The sequence below is a fragment of the Nomia melanderi genome, unplaced genomic scaffold (assembly GCF_051020985.1).
Source record: "Nomia melanderi isolate GNS246 unplaced genomic scaffold, iyNomMela1 scaffold0557, whole genome shotgun sequence".
Classification (NCBI taxonomy): domain Eukaryota; kingdom Metazoa; phylum Arthropoda; class Insecta; order Hymenoptera; family Halictidae; genus Nomia; species Nomia melanderi.
Genome location: NW_027475671.1, coordinates 5,712 through 26,569, shown reverse-complemented (window position 1 = coordinate 26,569; position 20,858 = coordinate 5,712). Strand labels below are relative to the sequence as shown.

General features: G+C 25.5%; 1 protein-coding gene across 1 annotated transcript; it reads left to right on the top strand.

The window, feature by feature from the left end:
• Positions 1–13,457: 13,457 nt before the first annotated feature.
• On the top strand, positions 13,458–15,929 carry LOC143176447 (uncharacterized; the record flags this gene model as incomplete). The annotated part of the gene is made up of 4 exons (XM_076374158.1): positions 13,458–13,893; positions 13,978–14,202; positions 15,026–15,076; positions 15,177–15,929. Coding segments are annotated over 4 exons (1,465 nt in total), but the record flags the coding sequence as incomplete, so codon positions are not given.
• Between the last annotated feature and the right edge of the window lie 4,929 nt (positions 15,930–20,858).

Sequence of the window (20,858 nt, the reverse complement as noted above, 5' to 3'; positions counted from 1 at the left end):
TATATAAAACGAATAAAACTATATAAAGCTGTATAAAACTATATAAAACTAATAAAACTATATAAAGCCGTGTAAAACTATATAAAACTATATAAAACTATATAAAACTATATGAAACTAATAAAACTATGTGAATCTATGAAAAACTATATAAAACTGTATAAAACTATATAATACAGTATAAAACTATATAAAACAATATAAAACTAATAAAACTATACAAAACTGTATAAAACTATTAAAACTATATGAATCTATATAAAAATATATAATACTGTATAAGGCTATATCAAACTAATAAAACTATATAATACTATACAAAAACAAATAAAACTATGTAAAACTATATAAAACTATATAAAAACTATATAAAAGTGTATAAAACTAATAAAAACTGTATAAAACTATATAAAACTATATAATACTATATGAAACTCTATAAAACTATATAAAACTATATAAAACTATATAAAACTATATAAAACTATATAAAACTATATAAAAACTGTATAAAACTATATAAAACTATATAAAACTGTATAAAACTATATAAAACTAATAAAACTATATAAAACTGTGTAAAACTATATAAAACTGTTTAAAAGAATATAAAACTAATAAAACTATATAAAAACTATATAAAACTGTATAAAACTAATAAAACTGTATAAAACTATATAAAACTATATAATACTATATGAAACTCTATAAAACTATATAAAACTATATAAAACTATATAAAACTATATAAAACTATATAAAACTATATAAAACTATATAAAACTGTATAAAACTGTATAAAACTATACAAACGTATATAAAACTAATAAAACTATATGAAACTATGTAAAACTATACAAAACTGTATAAAACTAATAAAACTGTGTAAAACTATATAAAACTACATAAAACAATATAAAACTAAATAACACTATATAAAACTATATAAAACTAAAAAACTATATGAACCTATATAAAAATATATAAAACTGTATAAGGCCATATCAAACTAATAAAACTATATAAAACTATACAAATCAAATAAAACTATATAAAAGTATGTAAAACTGTATAAAACTATGTAAAACTATGTAAAACTATATAAAACTATATAAAACTATATAAAACTGTTAAAAGTATATAAAACTGTTTAAAAGTATATAAAACTAATAAAACTATATAAAAACTATATAAAACTGTATAAAACTAATAAAACTGTATAAAACTATATAAAACTATATAAAACTAATAAAACTATATGAAACTGTATAAAACTATATAAAACTGTATAATACTATATGAACTCTATAAAACTGTATAAAACTATATAAAACTATAAAACTATATAAAACTGTGTAAAACTATGTAAAACTGTATAAAAGTATATAAAACGAATAAAACTATATAAAACTATATAAAACTGTATAAAACTAATAAAATTGTATAAAACTGTGTAAAACTATATAAAACTGTTTAAAAGTATATAAAACGAATAAAACTATATAAAAACTATATAAAACTGTATAAAACTAATAAAACTGTATAAAACTATATAAAACTATATAAAACTATATAAAACTACATAAAACTATATAAAACTGTATTAAACTATGTAAAACTATATAAAACTATGTACAACTATATAAAACTAACAAAACTATATGAATCTATGTAAAACTATATAAAACTGTATAAAACTATATAATACAGTATAAAACTATATAAAACAATATAAAACTAATAAAACTATACGAAACTATGTAAAACTATACAAAACTGTATAAAACTATTAAAACTGTGTAAAACTATATAAAACTATATAAAACTATATAAAACTATATAAAACTATATAAAACTAATAAAACTATATAAAAACTACATAAAACTGTATAAAACTAATAAAACTGTGTAAAACTATATAAAACTATATAAAACATATATAAAACTATATAAAACTGTATAAAACTAATAAAACTATATAAATACTGTATAAAACTGTATAAACAGTATAAAAGTATTAAAACTATATAAAACTATGTAAAACTATATAAAACTATGTGAAACTACATGAAAGAAACAAAACTATATAAAACTACATAAAAGTATATAAACCTATACAAGACTATATAAAACTATATAAAACTAAATAAAACTATATAAACTAGATAGAACTATATAAAACTATGTAAATCGGTATAAAACTAATAAAACTATATAAAACCACATAAAACTATATAAAAACTATATAAATCCATATAAAACTATGTAAACTATATAAAACTATATAAAACTATATAAAACTATATAAATCTATATAAAACTATGTAAAACTATATAAAAACTATATAAAACTATGTGAAACTACATGAACGAAACAAAACCATATAAACTACATAAAACTATATAAAACTATATTAAACCATATACTACTAAATAAAACTGTATAAAACAATATCAATCTATATAAGACTATATAAAACTATATAAAACAATATCAATCTATATAAGACTGTATAAAAACTATATATAACTAATTAAAACTATATAAAACTGTATGAAACTATATAACACTATATAAGACTAACAAAACTATATAAAACAATACAAAACAATATAAAACTATGTAAAACTATATATAACTATAAAAAAATTATATGAAGCAATATAAAACTATATAAAACTATGTAAACCTAATAAAACTATATAAAAGTATACAAGACTACAGAAAACAATGTCAATCTATATAAAACTATATAAAACTATATAAAACTATATAAAACTACTTAAAACAATATCAATCTATAAAAAACTATATAAAACTATATAAAAGTATATAAAACTATTTAAAACTAGATAGAACTATATAAAACTATGTAAAACTTTTTAAATCTATTAAAACTATACTATGCAATATAAAACTACATAAAACAATATCAATCTACATGAAACTATATAAAACTATATTAATCTATTAAAACTTCATTAAACTATATAAAACTGTATTAAACTATATAAAATTATACAAAACTATATAAATCTATTAAAACTATATTAAACTATATAAAACTACATAAAACAATATCAATCTATATAACACTATATAAAACTATGTAAATCGGTATGAAACTAATAAAACTATATAAAACTGTATAAAACTATATAAAACAACATAAAACAATATAAATTTATATAAAACTATATAAATCTATATAAAAATATATAAAACTATATAAAACTATATAAAAATATATAAAACTATTTAAAACTATATAAAACTATATAAATATATATTAAAGTATGTAAAACTATATAAAACTATATAAAACTATATGCAACTAATAAAACCATATAAAACTATATAAAACTATATGAAACTATACAAAACTATGTTAAACTATGCAAAACTATATAAAACTATATAAAACTATGTAAAACTATACAAATCTATTAAAACTATGTTAAACTATATTAGACTACATAAAACAATATCAATCTGTATAAAACTATTTAAACCATATAATACTAAATAAAACTATATAAAACTATATAAAACTATATAAAACTATATAAAATTATGTAAAACTAATAAAACTGTGTAAAACAATATAAAACTATGTAAACCTATATAGAACTATATAAATCTATATAAAACCAAGGAAAACTATATAAAATTATATAAAACTGTATAAAACTATATAAAACTATATAAAACTATATAAAATTATATAAAACTGTATAAAACTATATAAAACTATATAAAACTATAAAAAACTATATAAAACTATATAAAACTATATAAATCTATATGAACCTATGTAAAACGATATAAAACTATATAAAACAATATAAAAGTATATAAAATTATATAAAACTATATAAAACTGTATAAAACTATATAAAACTATATAAAACTATATAAAACTATATAAAACTATATAAAACTATATAAAACTATATAAAACTATATAAAACTATATACATCTATATTAACCTATGTAAAACGATATAAAACTATATAAAACTATATAAAACTATATAATACTATATAAATCTGTATAAAACTGTATAAAACTATATAAAACTATATAAACCTATGCAAAACTATATAAAGCTAGTAACACTATATAAAACTATATAAAACTATGCAAGACTATATAAAGCTTGTGACACTATATAAAACTATATAAAACTATTTAAAACTATATAAAACTATATAAAACTATATAAACCTATATAAAACTGCATAAAACTATATAAAACTAATAAAACTATATAAAACTATATAAAACTGTATAAAACTATATAAAGCTATATAATACTACATAAAACTATATAAAACTGTATAAAACTGTATACAATATATAAAACTATATAAAACTAAATAAAAGTATACTAAACTAATAAAACTATATGAAAACCATATAAAATTATATAAAACTAATAAAACTATACAAAACTATATAAAAATATATAAAACTGTGTAAAACTATATAAAATTAATAAAACTGTATAAAAGTATATAAACTTTATAAAACTATATAAAACTATACAGAACTATATAAAACTGTGTAAAACTATATAAAACTATATAAAACTATTTAAAACTATATACAACTACATAAATCTATATAAAACTATGTGAAACTATATTAGACTACATAAAACAATATCAATCTATATAAAACTATTTAAACCATATAATACTAAATAAAACTATATAAAACTATATAAAACTATATACAACTACATAAATCTATATAAAACTATGTGAAACTATATTAGACTACATAAAACAATATCAATCTATATAAAACTATTTAAACCATATAATACTAAATAAAACTATATAAAACTATATAAAACAATATAAAACTATATAAATCTATATAAACCTATGTAAAACGATATAAAACTATATAAAACAATATAAAACTATATAAAATTATATAAAACTATATAAAACTGTATAAAACTATATAAAACTATATAAAACTATATAAAACTATATAAAACTATATAAAACTATATAAAACTATATAAAACTATATAAAACTATATAAAACTATATACATCTATATTAACCTATGTAAAACGATATAAAACTATATAAAACTATATAAAACTATATAAAACTATATAAATCTGTATAAAACTGTATAAAACTATATAAAACTATATAAACCTATGCAAAACTATATAAAGCTAGTAACACTATATAAAACTATATAAAACTATGCAAGACTATATAAAGCTTGTGACACTATATAAAACTATATAAAACTATTTAAAACTATATAAAACTATATAAAACTATATAAACCTATATAAAAATGCATAAAACTATATAAAACTAATAAAACTATATAAAACTATATAAAACTGTATAAAACTATATAAAGCTATATAATACTACATAAAACTATATAAAACTGTATAAAACTGTATACAATATATAAAACTATATAAAACTAAATAAAAGTATACTAAACTAATAAAACTATATGAAAACCATATAAAATTATATAAAACTAATAAAACTATACAAAACTATATAAAAATATATAAAACTGTGTAAAACTATATAAAATTAATAAAACTGTATAAAAGTATATAAACTTTATAAAACTATATAAAACTATACAGAACTATATAAAACTGTGTAAAACTATATAAAACTATATAAAACTATTTAAAAATATATAAAACTATATAAAACTATATAAAACTATATAAAACTATATAAAACTATATAAAACTATATAAAAATATATAGAGCTATATAAAACCATGTAAAACTATTGAAACTATATGAAACTATACAAAACTTTTATAAAACTATATGAAACTATATAAAACTATATAAAAATATATAGAACTATATAAAACCATGTAAAACTAAAAAAACTATATGAAACTATACAAAACTTTTATAAAGCTATATAAAACTATATAAAATTCAGAAAACTGTATAAAACTATATAAAATTATATAAAACTATATAAAATTATATAAAATTATATAAAACTATATAAATCTATATAAAACTATATAAAACTATATAAAACTTTATAAAACTATATAATACTATATAAAACTACATAAATCTATATAAATCTATATAAAACTATATAAAACAATATAAAACTATATAAAACTATAAAAAACTTTATAAAACTATATGAAACTACATAAAGCTATATAAAACTATATAAAACTATATAGAACTATATAAAACTATGTAAAACTATATAGGAATATATAAAACTATATAATACTATATAAAACTATATAAATCTATATAAAACTATATAAAACTATGAAAAACTATATAAAATTATATAAAACTACATAATACTATATAAAACTATATGAAACTAATAATGCTGTATAAAACTATATAAAATTATATAAAACTATATAAAACTATTTAGAACTATATAAAACCATGTAAAACTAAAAAAACTATATGAAACTATACTAAACTTTATAAAACTATATGAAACTATATAAAACTATATAAAAGTATATAAAACTGTATAAAGCTATGTAAAACTATATAAGACTATATAAAACTATATGAAACTATACAAAACTTTTATAAAATTATATAAAACTATATAAAACTATATAAAACTAATAAAACTGTATAAAACTATATAAAATTATATAAAACTATATAAAATTATATAAAACTATATAAAACTATAAAAAACTATATAAAACTATATAAGACTATATAAAACTATATAAAACTATATAAAACTATGTAAAACTATATAAGACTATATAAAAATATATAGAACTATATAAAACCATGTAAAACTAAAAAAACTATATGAAACTATACAAAACTTTTATAAAGCTATATAAAACTATATAAAACTCAGAAAACTGTATAAAACTATATAAAATTATATAAAACTATATAAAATTATATAAAATTATATAAAACTATATAAATCTATATAAAACTATATAAAACTATATAAAACTTTATAAAACTATATAATACTATATAAAACTACATAAATCTATATAAATCTATATAAAACTATATAAAACAATATAAAACTATATAAAACTATAAAAAACTTTATAAAACTATATGAAACTACATAAAGCTATATAAAACTATATAAAACTATATAGAACTATATAAAACTATGTAAAACTATATAGGAATATATAAAACTATATAATACTATATAAAACTATATAAATCTATATAAAACTATATAAAACTATGAAAAACTATATAAAATTATATAAAACTACATAATACTATATAAAACTATATGAAACTAATAATGCTGTATAAAACTATATAAAATTATATAAAACTATATAAAACTATTTAGAACTATATAAAACCATGTAAAACTAAAAAAACTATATGAAACTATACTAAACTTTATAAAACTATATGAAACTATATAAAACTATATAAAAGTATATAAAACTGTATAAAGCTATGTAAAACTATATAAGACTATATAAAACTATATGAAACTATACAAAACTTTTATAAAATTATATAAAACTATATAAAACTATATAAAACTAATAAAACTGTATAAAACTATATAAAATTATATAAAACTATATAAAATTATATAAAACTATATAAAACTATAAAAAACTATATAAAACTATATAAGACTATATAAAACTATATAAAACTATATAAAACTATGTAAAACTATATAAGACTATATAAAACCTTATATAACTATATAAAACTATATAGAACTATATAAAACTATGGAAAACTAATAAAACTATATGAAACTATACAAAACTATATAAAACAATATAAAACTATATAATACTATATAAAACTATATAAATCTATATAAAACTATCTAAATCTATATAAAACTATATAAAGCTATATAAAACTTTATAAAACTATATGAAGCTATATAAAACTATGTAAAACTAATAAAACTATATGAAACTATACAAAACTATATAAAACTATATAAAACTATATAAAACTATATAAAACGATATCAATCTATATAAAATTATATAAAACAGTATAAAACTGTATAAAACCATATAAAACTATATAAAACTATATAAAACTATATAAAAGTGTATGAAACTATATAAAACTATATAAAACTATATACATCTATGTAAAACTATGTAAAACTATATAAAACTATGGTAAAACTATATAAAACTATATGAAACCAATAAAACTATATAAAACTATATAAAACTATTTAAAACTATATAAAACTACATAAAACTGTATAAATCTATTAAAACTATATTAAACTATATAAAACAATATAAAACTATATAAAACTATATAAAACTATATAAATCTATTAAAACTACATAAAACTACATAAAACAATATCAATCTATATAAAACTATATAAAACTATATAAAACTATATAAAACTATATAAAGCTAATAACGCTATGTAAAACTACATAAAACTGTATAAAATTATATTGAACTATAATATACTTTATAGAAGTGTATAAAACTGTATAAAATTATATAAAACTCGCATAACACAGTTCCAGATCGCTTCTCTGCATTATGGTTAATATCAACGTGTGCTCGCATAAAACAGATCCAGATCGACTCCCGTTCCTTACGGCTAATGTGAACGCGTACTAGCATAAGCCAAATCCAGCTCGCTTCTCGGCCTTATGGTTATGCTTTGCCAAAAGCCCGAGAGGAGACCTGCATTTGTGTTATGCGTGCTCACATTGATCTTAGTAATAAGGACGAGAAGCGACCTAGATGCGTGTTATGCGAGTACACTCTGGTCTTAGCCGTACGACCGAGAAGAGATCTGGATTTGGATTATTCGAGTACACTTTGATCTTAGCCATAAGGGCAAGAAGCCTTCTGGATGTGTGTCATGCGAGTACTCTTTGATCTTAGCCAGACGGCCGCGAAGCGATCTGGATGTGTGTTATGCGAGTACACTTTGTTCTTAGACATAAGTCCGAGAAGCGGCCTGCACATGGGTTATTAGCGTACACTTTGAGCTTAGCCATAAGGCCGAGAAGCGAGTTGGATTTGAGTTATGCGAGTACAATCTGTTGTTAGCCATAAGCCCGAGTAGCGACCTGGATGTTTGTTATGCGAGTACACTTTGACCTTACCAATCAGGCCGAGAAGCGATCTGGATTTAGGTTATTCGAGTACACTTTGATATTAGCCATAAGGCCGTGTAGTGATCTGGATGTGTCTTATGCGAGTACACTTTGATCTTAGGCGTAAGGTTCAGAAGCGATCTGGATGTGCGTTATGCGTGTACGCTTTGATCTTAGCCATAAGCTCGAGAAGCGATCTGGATGTGTGTTATACGAGCACACTTTGATCTTAGAAATAAGGACGGGAAGCGATCTGGATGTGTGTTATTCCAGTACGCTTTGATCTTCTCCATAAGGCTGAGAAGCGATCTGGATGTGTGTTATGCAAGTACACTTTTGTCTTAGCCATAAGGCCGAGAACTGATCTGGATTTGGGTTATTCGAGTACACTTTGATCTTAGTTATACGGCCGAGAAGCGATCTGGATGTGTGTTATGCGAGTGCACTTTGATCTTAGCCATAAGGAAGAGAAGAGATCTGGATGTGTGTTATGCGAGTACACTTTGATCTTTGCCATAATTCCGAGAAGCGATCAGGATGTTTTTTATGCGAGCACACTTTGATGTTAGCCATAAGGCCGCCTAGAGACCTGGATTTGGGTTATTCGAGTACACTTTGATCTGAGCCATAAGGCCGAGAAGCGATCTGGATGTGTGTTATGCGAGTACACTTTGACCATACCATTAAAGCCCAGCAGCTATATGTCTCGTTGTGATGCCGGTACTTGTTCGCTTCCCGGCCTTATGGCTAAGATCAAAGTGTACTCGCATAACACAGATCCAAATCGCTTCTCGGCCTTATGGTTACCATCATCATTTCCACGCATAACGCAGATCCATATCTCTTTTGCGCATTATCTATAAAGCTACATAAACCAATGCGAAACTATATCAAACTGTATCAAACAATATAAAAATATATAAGGCTACATAAAACTATATAAAACTATATACTTCTATATAAAACTATATAAAATTATATAAAACTATATAAAACTATACAAAACTAAATATAACAATATAAAACTATATAAAACTATATAAAATTATAAAAAACTATATAAAACTATACAAAACTATGTAAAACTATATAAACCTGACGAACACTATATAATGGTATATAAAACTATATAAAAGTATGTGAAACTATGTAAAACTATGTAAAACTATGTAAAGCAATATTAAGCTATATTAAGCTATATAAAACTATATAAAACTATATAAAACTATAGAATAGTATATAAAACTATATAAAACTATATAAAACTATATAAAACTATATAAAACTAATGAAACTCATATAGCAACATAAAGCCATATAAAACTATATAAAACTATATGAAACTGTATAAAACTATACAAAACAATATGAAAGTATAAAAAACTAATAAAACTATATAAAACTATATAAAACTATATAAAACCATATAAATCTATTTAAAACTAATAAAACGTTATAAAACTATATAAAAATATGTAAAACTATATAAAATTATGTAAAACTATATAAGACTATATAAAACTATACAAAACTATTAAAACTATATAAAACTACATAAAACTACATAAAACTATATAAAACTGGATAAAACGATATAAAACTATATAAAACTATATAATACTGGGTAAAACTATATAAAACTATATAAAACTGTATAATACTATATAATACTATTTAAAACTACATAAAACTATATGAATCTTTATAAATTTATATAAAACTAGATAAAACTATATAAACCTGTGTAAAACTATACACAACTATATAAAACAATGAAAAACTAATAAAACTATGTTAAACTTTATACGGCTAAATAAAACTATATAAATCTATTAAATCCTTTTAATACTATACATAACTATATAGAACTCTATAAAACTATGTCAAACTATATAAAACTATACAAAGCTATGTAAAACAATATAGAACTCTATGAAACTATATAAAACTATATAAAACTGTATAAAACTATAGACAAATATATACAACTAATAAAACTATATAAAACTATATAATACTATATAAAACTATATAGAACTATGTAAATCTAATAAAACTATATAAATCCTTATAAATTTATATAAAACTATATAAAACTATATAAAACCATATAAAACTACAGAAAACAATATAAAATTAAATAAAACTAGATAAAAACTACACATCACTATACAATACTATGTAAATCTATGATGACTATATTACTGTATAAAACTATGTAAAATTATATAAAACTATATAAAACTATATTAAAGTATGTAAAACTATATAAAACTACACAAAACTATATAAAACAATATAAAACTAATAAAACTATATAAAATAATATAAAACTATATAAAACCAATAAAACTGTATAAAACTAATAAAACTATGTAAAACTATATAATACTATATAAAACTATATAAAACAACATTGAGCTATATAAAATTATATAAAACTATATAAAAGCATATAAAACTATATTAAACTATGTAAATCTAATAAAACAATATAAAACTATATCAAACTATATAAAGCGATAGAAAACTATATAAAAGAATGTTCTTGTAGGACGGGCCTAGTAGCCCGTGAAGCCGCCTTAGAAGGAAGGATCGCAGCGATGGAAGCGAACCATCAGGTTATCACTTCCAATTTAGAGACTTTAGCACAGAGGATCATAACGGTGACCTCGTCTGTAAGTCGCGACTCTGTAACGGCTGACCCGTTCGCACTCGCGGCTCCGTCTCAGCCAGCTGTGCAGTCGACTCCGCCTGTCGAAGGCAACAACGGACCTCGCGGCATACCGGATCTGGGATATGTCGTGAGACCACCCGTTTTCGATGGAAGAAGTGGGTGGAATGAGTACCACCTTCAATTTGAGGCTGTGGCTGCAGCGAACAGGTGGGATGAACCAAGGAAGGCGTTGGCCTTGGTTTCATCGCTGGAGGGTTCGGCTCGTAGTGTACTCACTTCCCTTCCCGCTGGTAGTTTACAGAATTACACCGCGATCGTTTCGGCACTGGAGTTCCGTTATGGAACGAAAAATTTAACGAATTTAAATTTCGTTTTATTCCAAAATTACAAACAGCGGAAAGGAGAGCCCATTTCCGATTTGGCCAGGGAGATAGAAAGGTTGGCGCAGGCCGCCTTTTGTGAATGCCCTGCCGAGATCAGGGACAAACTGGCGGCCTCCCAGTTCGTGTCAGCTCTGGCCAATGAAGACATGAAAAGAGCGTTAAGACTCGGCGGGTTTGCATTTCTCAGGGCTGCCGTTATTCGGGCCCTGGAGATCGAAGCCGTCGAGAGCACTTCAGAGGTCACCGCTGATGAAGTGCGGGTACTAAAATCTGTGCCCCGTGTTTTTGAGTGCAATGCGGCTCGAGAAGGCGCCTCGCAGGATGATCGACCGGACATGACGTACAGAAGTCGGACCAGGTGGCAAGGTTCCTCGAAGAGGCCCGAGAAGCAGAAGGAGTGCTGGGTCTGCGGGAAGAGCGGACACTTTCAACGGGATTGTCGGATGGGAAAAACAGAGAAACCGAAGAAGGGAAACGGGAAAAGGTCGGAGTAATGGAGGAGCCTCCGACTTCAAGTTCTCCTACCCCCGTCGTCCGAAGAGTGAACCCTCAGGAGAAGATGAGCATCAAGGGATTCATCAATGGAAGAAAATGCAAGATCATCATTGATACCGGATCCTATGTAAATCTGTTATCAGCAAACAAGTTCGGTCCCAGGGAAACACTTAACGCGGCGGGTGCAGGAAACGTGAGAGTCTTCTCGGTTTCGGGAGAAAATCTGAAAATTTTCGGAAAAGAGCGATTCCCTCTGAAAATTGGAAACTTCCAGACGGAAGAAGAATTCTTACTAATACACATGAAAGAAGAATGCATTTTGGGAAGCAACTTCCTCCAAAAGCAAGCGAGTAAAATTGACTTCGCCTCGGGTACGCTATCTATTAATGGAGAGGAGCTGTTCCTGCAAGAAAAATCACAAGAGGAGGTGGTCGTACCTGTACATCTGCAGGCCTTGTACTCCCGTTGTTCCGGACAACTTACTGAAGAAGAAAGAAAGAGGTTTCGCCGACTATTACAAGAATTTCAAGACGTTTTTGCCGAAAACCCCGAGCAAGTGGGAAAGTGTGAGGTCGTGCGGCACAGGATCAACACGGGAGATCACGCTCCGATCAAGCAGGCACCACGACGTTTACCGTTCTGTCGCCGTGCCGAAGTTGACGAATTATTGGCGAAGATGCAGAAGCAAGGGGTGATAGAAGAGTCGAAAAGCCTCTGGTCTTCGCCAATTGTCGACTTAATGAAATTACCAAGAAGGATTCCTATCTGCTGCCCAGGATAGAAGACACCTTGAACGCCCTTTCTGGATCTTCTTGGTTCTCAACAATTGATCTCCAAAGTGGATATTGGCAGATTCCTGTCGATAAAAGGGATCGTGAGAAGACCGCATTTTGCACAGGCTCTGGATTGTGGCAATTCAAAGTGATGCCATTTGGGCTGTGTAATGCTCCAGCTACCTTCGAAAGACTCATGGAAACTGTTCTCGCTGATCTGACTTGGAAGATTTGTCTAGTGTACTTGGACGATATAATTGTCTATGGACGAACCTTCGAAGAGGAAGTACAACGCTTAAAAGAGGTGTTCACCCGCCTGCGCGAAGTAAAGCTTTTGATGAACCCGAAGAAATGTAGCTTCTTCCGCAACGAAGTGGCATACCTGGGACATGTCGTATCCAGTCAAGGAGTTAAAACGGATCCGGAGAAGATTTCTGCGGTACGTGAATGGCCGATTCCCAAGAACAAGACTGAACTACGAAGCTTTCTTGAACTCTGCACGTACTATAGAAAATTCGTGCAGGGTTTCTCGCGTATCGCACGACCGCTACACCGACTGACGGAAGAGAAGATGGACTTCGTGTGGACGGAAGAGTGTCAAGAGGCGTTCGAAGAGCTGAAGAGGAGATTAGAAGAGACACCTGTTTTGGCGTACCCTTGGATGGACGCGGACTTCGTTTTGGATACCGATGCCTCGAATTTTGCCATCGGAGCAGTCCTGTCACAAATACAAAATGGAGAGGAGAGGGTCATCGCGTATTTCTCCAAGACGCTGGGGAAAGCAGAGAGAAATTATTGTGTGACCCGAAAGGAACTCTTGGCCATAGTCAAGTCCATAGAGCATTTCCATCACTATCTTTATGGACGAAAATTCCTTATCCGCACAGATCATGCAGCTCTGACCTGGCTCCTGAATTTCAAGAATCCAGAAGGTCAAACGGCGCGTTGGATCGAACGATTACAGGAGTACCAATTTCAAATTAAATACAGAGCAGGAAATATACATGGAAATGCGGATAGCCTTTCAAGAAGACCATGTGGGGAACAATGTAAGCGTTGCTCCCGTTTGGAAGAAAAAGAGAGTGCAAACGAACACTGTCTCCTCAGGACCACACATAGAAACGAACAGTTAGACGAGTGGAGAAAAGCTCAAGAGGAAGACGATGAAATTGGCTTGGTATTCTTGAAGAAACAAGAAGGAACGAAACCAAGCTGGTCGGAACTTTCGTCTTCCTCGCCGGAAACGAAATACTTGTGGGCAATTTGGGATTCCCTGGAAATCAAGGAAGGTCTCTTGTGCAGGAAATGGGAATCTGCCGATGGGAAACAAGTTTCTTGGCTTCTGGTTGTGCCGAAGAGCAAGGTTGAAGAGGTTTCGAAGCAATGCCACGACGCACCATCAGGTGGCCATTTTGGAATCAAGAAGACGCTGGCCAAAGTTCGTCAGAGATTCTTCTGGTTGGATCACCGGAAAGCCGTCGACGAGTGGTGTCGTGGAGGGCTGAAGAAGGGCCCCAAAGAGAGGGGAGAGGGGCCATGAAGGTTTACAATGTCGGGGCACCATTTGAGAGGATCGCGCTCGACACTGTGGGTCCCTTGCCCAGGTCTTCGGCCGGAAACAGGTACGCGCTGGTTGTGGTAGATTATTTTTCGAAGTGGCCGGAGGTGATTGCGCTACCAAACCAGCAGGCGACAACGATTGCAAGAGCGTTGTTGGAACAGGTGATCAGCCGGTATGGAGTGCCGCTAGAGTTGCACTCTGATCAGGGTCGGAGTTTCGAATCTTCCATCTTCAAGGAACTGATGAAGATGCTGGGGATAAAGAAGACGAGGACAACTCCCTTACACCCTCAGTCGGATGGACTCGTAGAGCGGATGATTAGAACTTTGCTGCAGTATCTGTCCCAGTTTGTTTCAGAACATCAGAAAGATTGGGACGAATGGATTCCAACGTTTCTTCTTGCATACCGGACCTCCAGACATGAAACCACAGGATTGACTCCATCTATGGTTTTCATGGGCAGAGACCTGCGTCTTCCGTTAGACCTGTTGAGAGGGACTTCACCAAGTGCTTTAACGGATGAGAAGACGTACGTCGAAGAATACCGAGCAAGACTTGCTGAAACTCACAACTTTGTACGAGAGAGGTTGCGGATATGTAGCAACAAAGCAAAATCATGGTACGATTCCCGTGCACGGCCGATCTCATTTGCCCAAGGAGAGAAGGTCTGGTTGTACAATCCGAAAAGAACAAAAGGGAAATGTCCCAAGTTGCAATTTGACTGGGAAGGACCATACGAGGTTGTTCAACGATTGAATGACCTAATCTATAGGATTGTCCGTTCCCCTAGAAAGAAACTGCGGATTGTACATGTCAATCGGCTTGCCCGCTTCGATTCAAGAACAACGAATTTGAAGAAATCAAAGGACAATGATCGACATTCTTCGCCCAAGAAGAGGACTTGTCGTCGCTGAAGACTAGGGACAGAATTTTCCTTCTGGCAGCGGAGGCTTTCCTTCGTTTGCGGCCGAACCGGCCAAGGTTGTTATGAGGAAGTGACATTCTCTTAGGAGGGTGTCCCCTCATCTTCTGAGGCTGCATTTCAATAGCGGCGTGCAGCGCCAGGAGTCGGTTCGCGAAAGAGTGGTGTTCGGGAGCCCCAAATAAAGGGTTCAGGAGAAGGTTCCCTTGGGGGAACATCCGAGGGAAGGTTTCTCGACGGCTAGGGGAAATTCACCCGAGAAGCCTGGAGGAAAGAAGACTATAAATACAAGAAAGAAGGACTCAATGTGGAAGGGCGAGGAATGAGTGATCCAGGATTACCCGGAGAAGAATTCTTCGGAGGATCGAGTACCGGCGTCTTGCTCAGGGCTTTTGGTGGTTTTCCCCTGAGACGGAGGACGAATGTCAGGACGTTACTGTCTGAGAGACCACCTAGGTAAAGGAATTAATTTGGTTTTACTTACTCTTCAGGCAGAGGTACCACGTGGTTGCAGGCCGGCTTCACTGACAGAAGGAAGCGACAGAGGTTAGCGTTATCGGACTGAAGACGTTCACAGTCGTCGGACTGAAATTGCTGACAGTGAAGTTCGACGCGGTCGGGACGACCGCTCAACGAAGGAGGAGGGCAATGTTGCGATACATCGAATTAACGAGGTTGCGATGTATCGAACTCGTCCCTCTAGCACGCACGGCTGAACCAACCCTTAGGATCTGAAGGGGGTTGAAATAAACTGGTCGCTAAGGAGTTGGTCAGAGTAATCGAAGACAAACGAGTAGTCTTTGACGAGAATAGACGTGTTGAGCTATAGACTACATTCTGTAATATTTGTATGAAACTGTAAATATTAGTGTAAATAAGAACATTGTAAATAAACATGTCGCGGGCCAGCACCCTAGGAACCGCCCAGCGCAACAATACTATATAAAACTATATAATACTATATAAAACTATATAAAACTATATAAAACTATATAAAACTTACAAAACTATATAAAAATATTTAGAACTATATAAAACGATATAAAACGATATAAAACTATATAAAACTATATAAAACTATATAAAACTATACAAAACTATATAAAACTATATGAAACTATATAAAACTATGTAAAACTGTATAAAACTAAAAAAACTATATAAAACTATATAAAACTATATAAAACTAATAAAACTATATAAAACTATATAAAACTATATAAAACTATATAAAACTAACAAAACTATATAAAACTATATAAAACTATATAAAACTTACAAAACTATATAAAAATATTTAGAACTATATAAAACGATATAAAACTATATAAAACTATTTGAAACTATATAAAACTAATAAAACTATATAAAATAATACAATACTATATAAAACTATATAAAACTATATAAAACAATATAAAACCGTATAAAATTATATAAAACTATATAAAACTGTGCAAAACTATATACAGCTATATAAAACAATATAAAACAATGTAAAACAGTATATAAATGTATAAAACTATATAGAACTATATAAAACTAATAAAACTGTATAAAACTATATAAAACTATATAAAACTGTGTAAAACTATATAAAGCTATATAAAACAATATAAAACAATATAAAACAGTATAAAAATGTATAAAAGTATATAGAACTATATAAAACTAATAAAACTATATAAAATAATACAATATTATATAAAACTGTGTAAAACTATATAAAGCTATATAAAACAATATAAAACAATATAAAACAGTATAAAAATGTATAAAACTATATTGAACTATATAAAACTAATAAAACTATATAAAATAATACAATACTATATAAAACTATATAAAACTATATAAAACTATATAAAACTATATAAAACTATATAGAACTGTATTAAACTATATAAAACTATATAAAACTATGTAAAACTATATAAAACTATATAAAACTAACAAAACTATATAAAAGTGTATAAAACTCTATAATACTATATAAAACTATATAAAAATATACAAAACTATATAAAACTAACAAAACTATATAAAACTATATAAAACTATATAAAACTATATAAAACTAATAAAACTATATAAAACTATATAAAACTATATAAAACTAACAAAACTATATAAAACTATAAAAAACTACATAAAACTATATGAAACTATATAAAACTAATAAAACTATAAAAAACTATATAAAACTAACAAAACTATACAAACCTATATAAAACTCTATAGAACTATATAAAACTATATAAAACTATATAAAAATATATAAAACTATATAAAACTATATAAAAATATATAAAACTAACAAAACTATATAAAACAATATAAAACTTTATAAAACTCTATAAAACTATATAAAACTAACAAAACTATATAAACATATATAAAACTCTATAGAACTATATAAAACTATACAAAACTATATAAAACAATATAAAACTGTATAAAACTATATAAAACTATATAAAACTATATAAAACTGAGCAAAACTATATAAAGATATATAAAACAATATAAAACTCTATAAAACAGTATAAAAATGAATAAAACTATATAGAACTACATAAAACTAATAAAACTGTATAAAACTATATAAAACTGAGTAAAACTATATAAAGCTATATTAAACAAAATAAAACAATATAAAACAGTATAAAAATGTGTAAAACTATATAGAACTATATAAAACTAATAAAACTATATAAAATAATACAATACTACATAAAACTATATAAAACTATATAAAACAATATAAAACCGTATAAAATTATATAAAACTATATAAAACTGTGCAAAACTATATAAAGCTATATAAAACAATATAAAACAATATAAAACAGTATATAAATGTATAAAACTATATAGAACTATATAAAACTAATAAAACTGTATAAAACTATATAAAACTATATAAAACTATATAAAAATATTTAGAACTATATAAAACGATATAAAACGATATAAAACTATATAAAACTATATGAAACTATACAAAACTATATAAAACTATATGAAACTAAATAAAACTATATAAAACTGTGCAAAGCTATATAAAGCTATATAAAACAATATAAAACTATATAAAACAGTATAAAAATGTATAAAACTATATAAAACTATATAAAACTAACAAAACTACATAAAACTATATAAAACTAACAAAACTAGAGAAAACCATGTAAATCTAATAAAACTATATAAAACTTCATAAATCTATATAGAACTATACAGTACCTTATAAAACAATACAAAACTATATAAAACTAACAAAAATATATAAAACTATATGAAACTATATAAAACTATGTAAAACTATATAAAACTAAAAAAACTATATAAAACTATATAAAACTATATAAAACTAATAAAACTATATAAAACTATATAAAACTATATAAAACTAACAAAACTATATAAAACTAACAAAACTATATAAAACTATAAAAAACTACATAAAACTATATGAAACTATATAAAACTAATAAAACTATAAAAAACTATATAAAACTAACAAAACTATACAAACCTATATAAAACTCTATAGAACTATATAAAACTACATAAAACTATATAAAACTATATAAAACTATATAAAACTAATAAAACTATATAAAACTATATAAAACTATATAAAACTAACAAAACTATATAAAACTATAAAAAACTATATAAAACTATATAAAACTATATAAAACTAATAAAACTATATAAAACTATATAAAACTATATAAAACTATATAAAACTATATAACACTATATAAAACTATATAAAACTATATAGAACTATATAAAACTATATAAAACTATATAAAACTAACAAAACTACATAAAACTGTATAAAACTCTATAAAACTATATAAAACTATATAAAACTATACAAAACTATATAAAACTAACCAAACTATATAAATCTATATAGAACTACATAGTACCTTATAAAACTATATTGAACTACATAGTACCTTATAAAACTATATAAAACTATATAAAACTAACAAAACTATATAAAACTATATAAAACTAACAAAACTATATAAAACTATATAAAACTATATAAAACTTACAAAACTATATAAAAATATTTAGAACTATATAAAACGATATAAAACGATATAAAACTATATAAAACTATATAAAACTATACAAACCTATATAAAACTATATGAAACTATATAAAACTAACAAAACTATATAAATCTATAAAAAACTATATAAAACTATATAAAACTAATAAAACTATATAAAACTATATAAAACTGTATAAAACTATATAAAACTATATAAAACAATATAAAACTGTGCAAAACTATATAAAGCTATATAAAACAATATAAAACTCTATAAAACAGTATAAAAATGTATAAAACTATATAGAACTATATAAAACTAATAAAACTGTGTAAAACTATATAAAACTATATAAAACTGTGTAAAACTATATAAAGCTATATAAAACAATATAAAACTGTGCAAAGCTATATAAAGCTATATAAAACAATATAAAACTATATAAAACAGTATAAAAATGTAAAAAAACTATATAGAACTATATAAAACTATATAAAACTATATAAAACCGTGTATAACTATATAAAGCTATATAAAACAATATAAAACTATATAAAACTATATAAAACAATATAAAACTGTGCAAAACTATATAAAGCTATATAAAACAATATAAAACAATATAAAACAGTATAAAAATGTATAAAAGTATATAGATCTATATAAAACTAATAAAACTATATAAAATAATACAATATTATATAAAACTGTGTAAAACTATATAAAGCTATATAAAACAATATAAAACAATATAAAACAGTATAAAAATGTATAAAACTATATTGAACTATATAAAACTAATAAAACTATATAAAATAATACAATACTATATAAAACTATA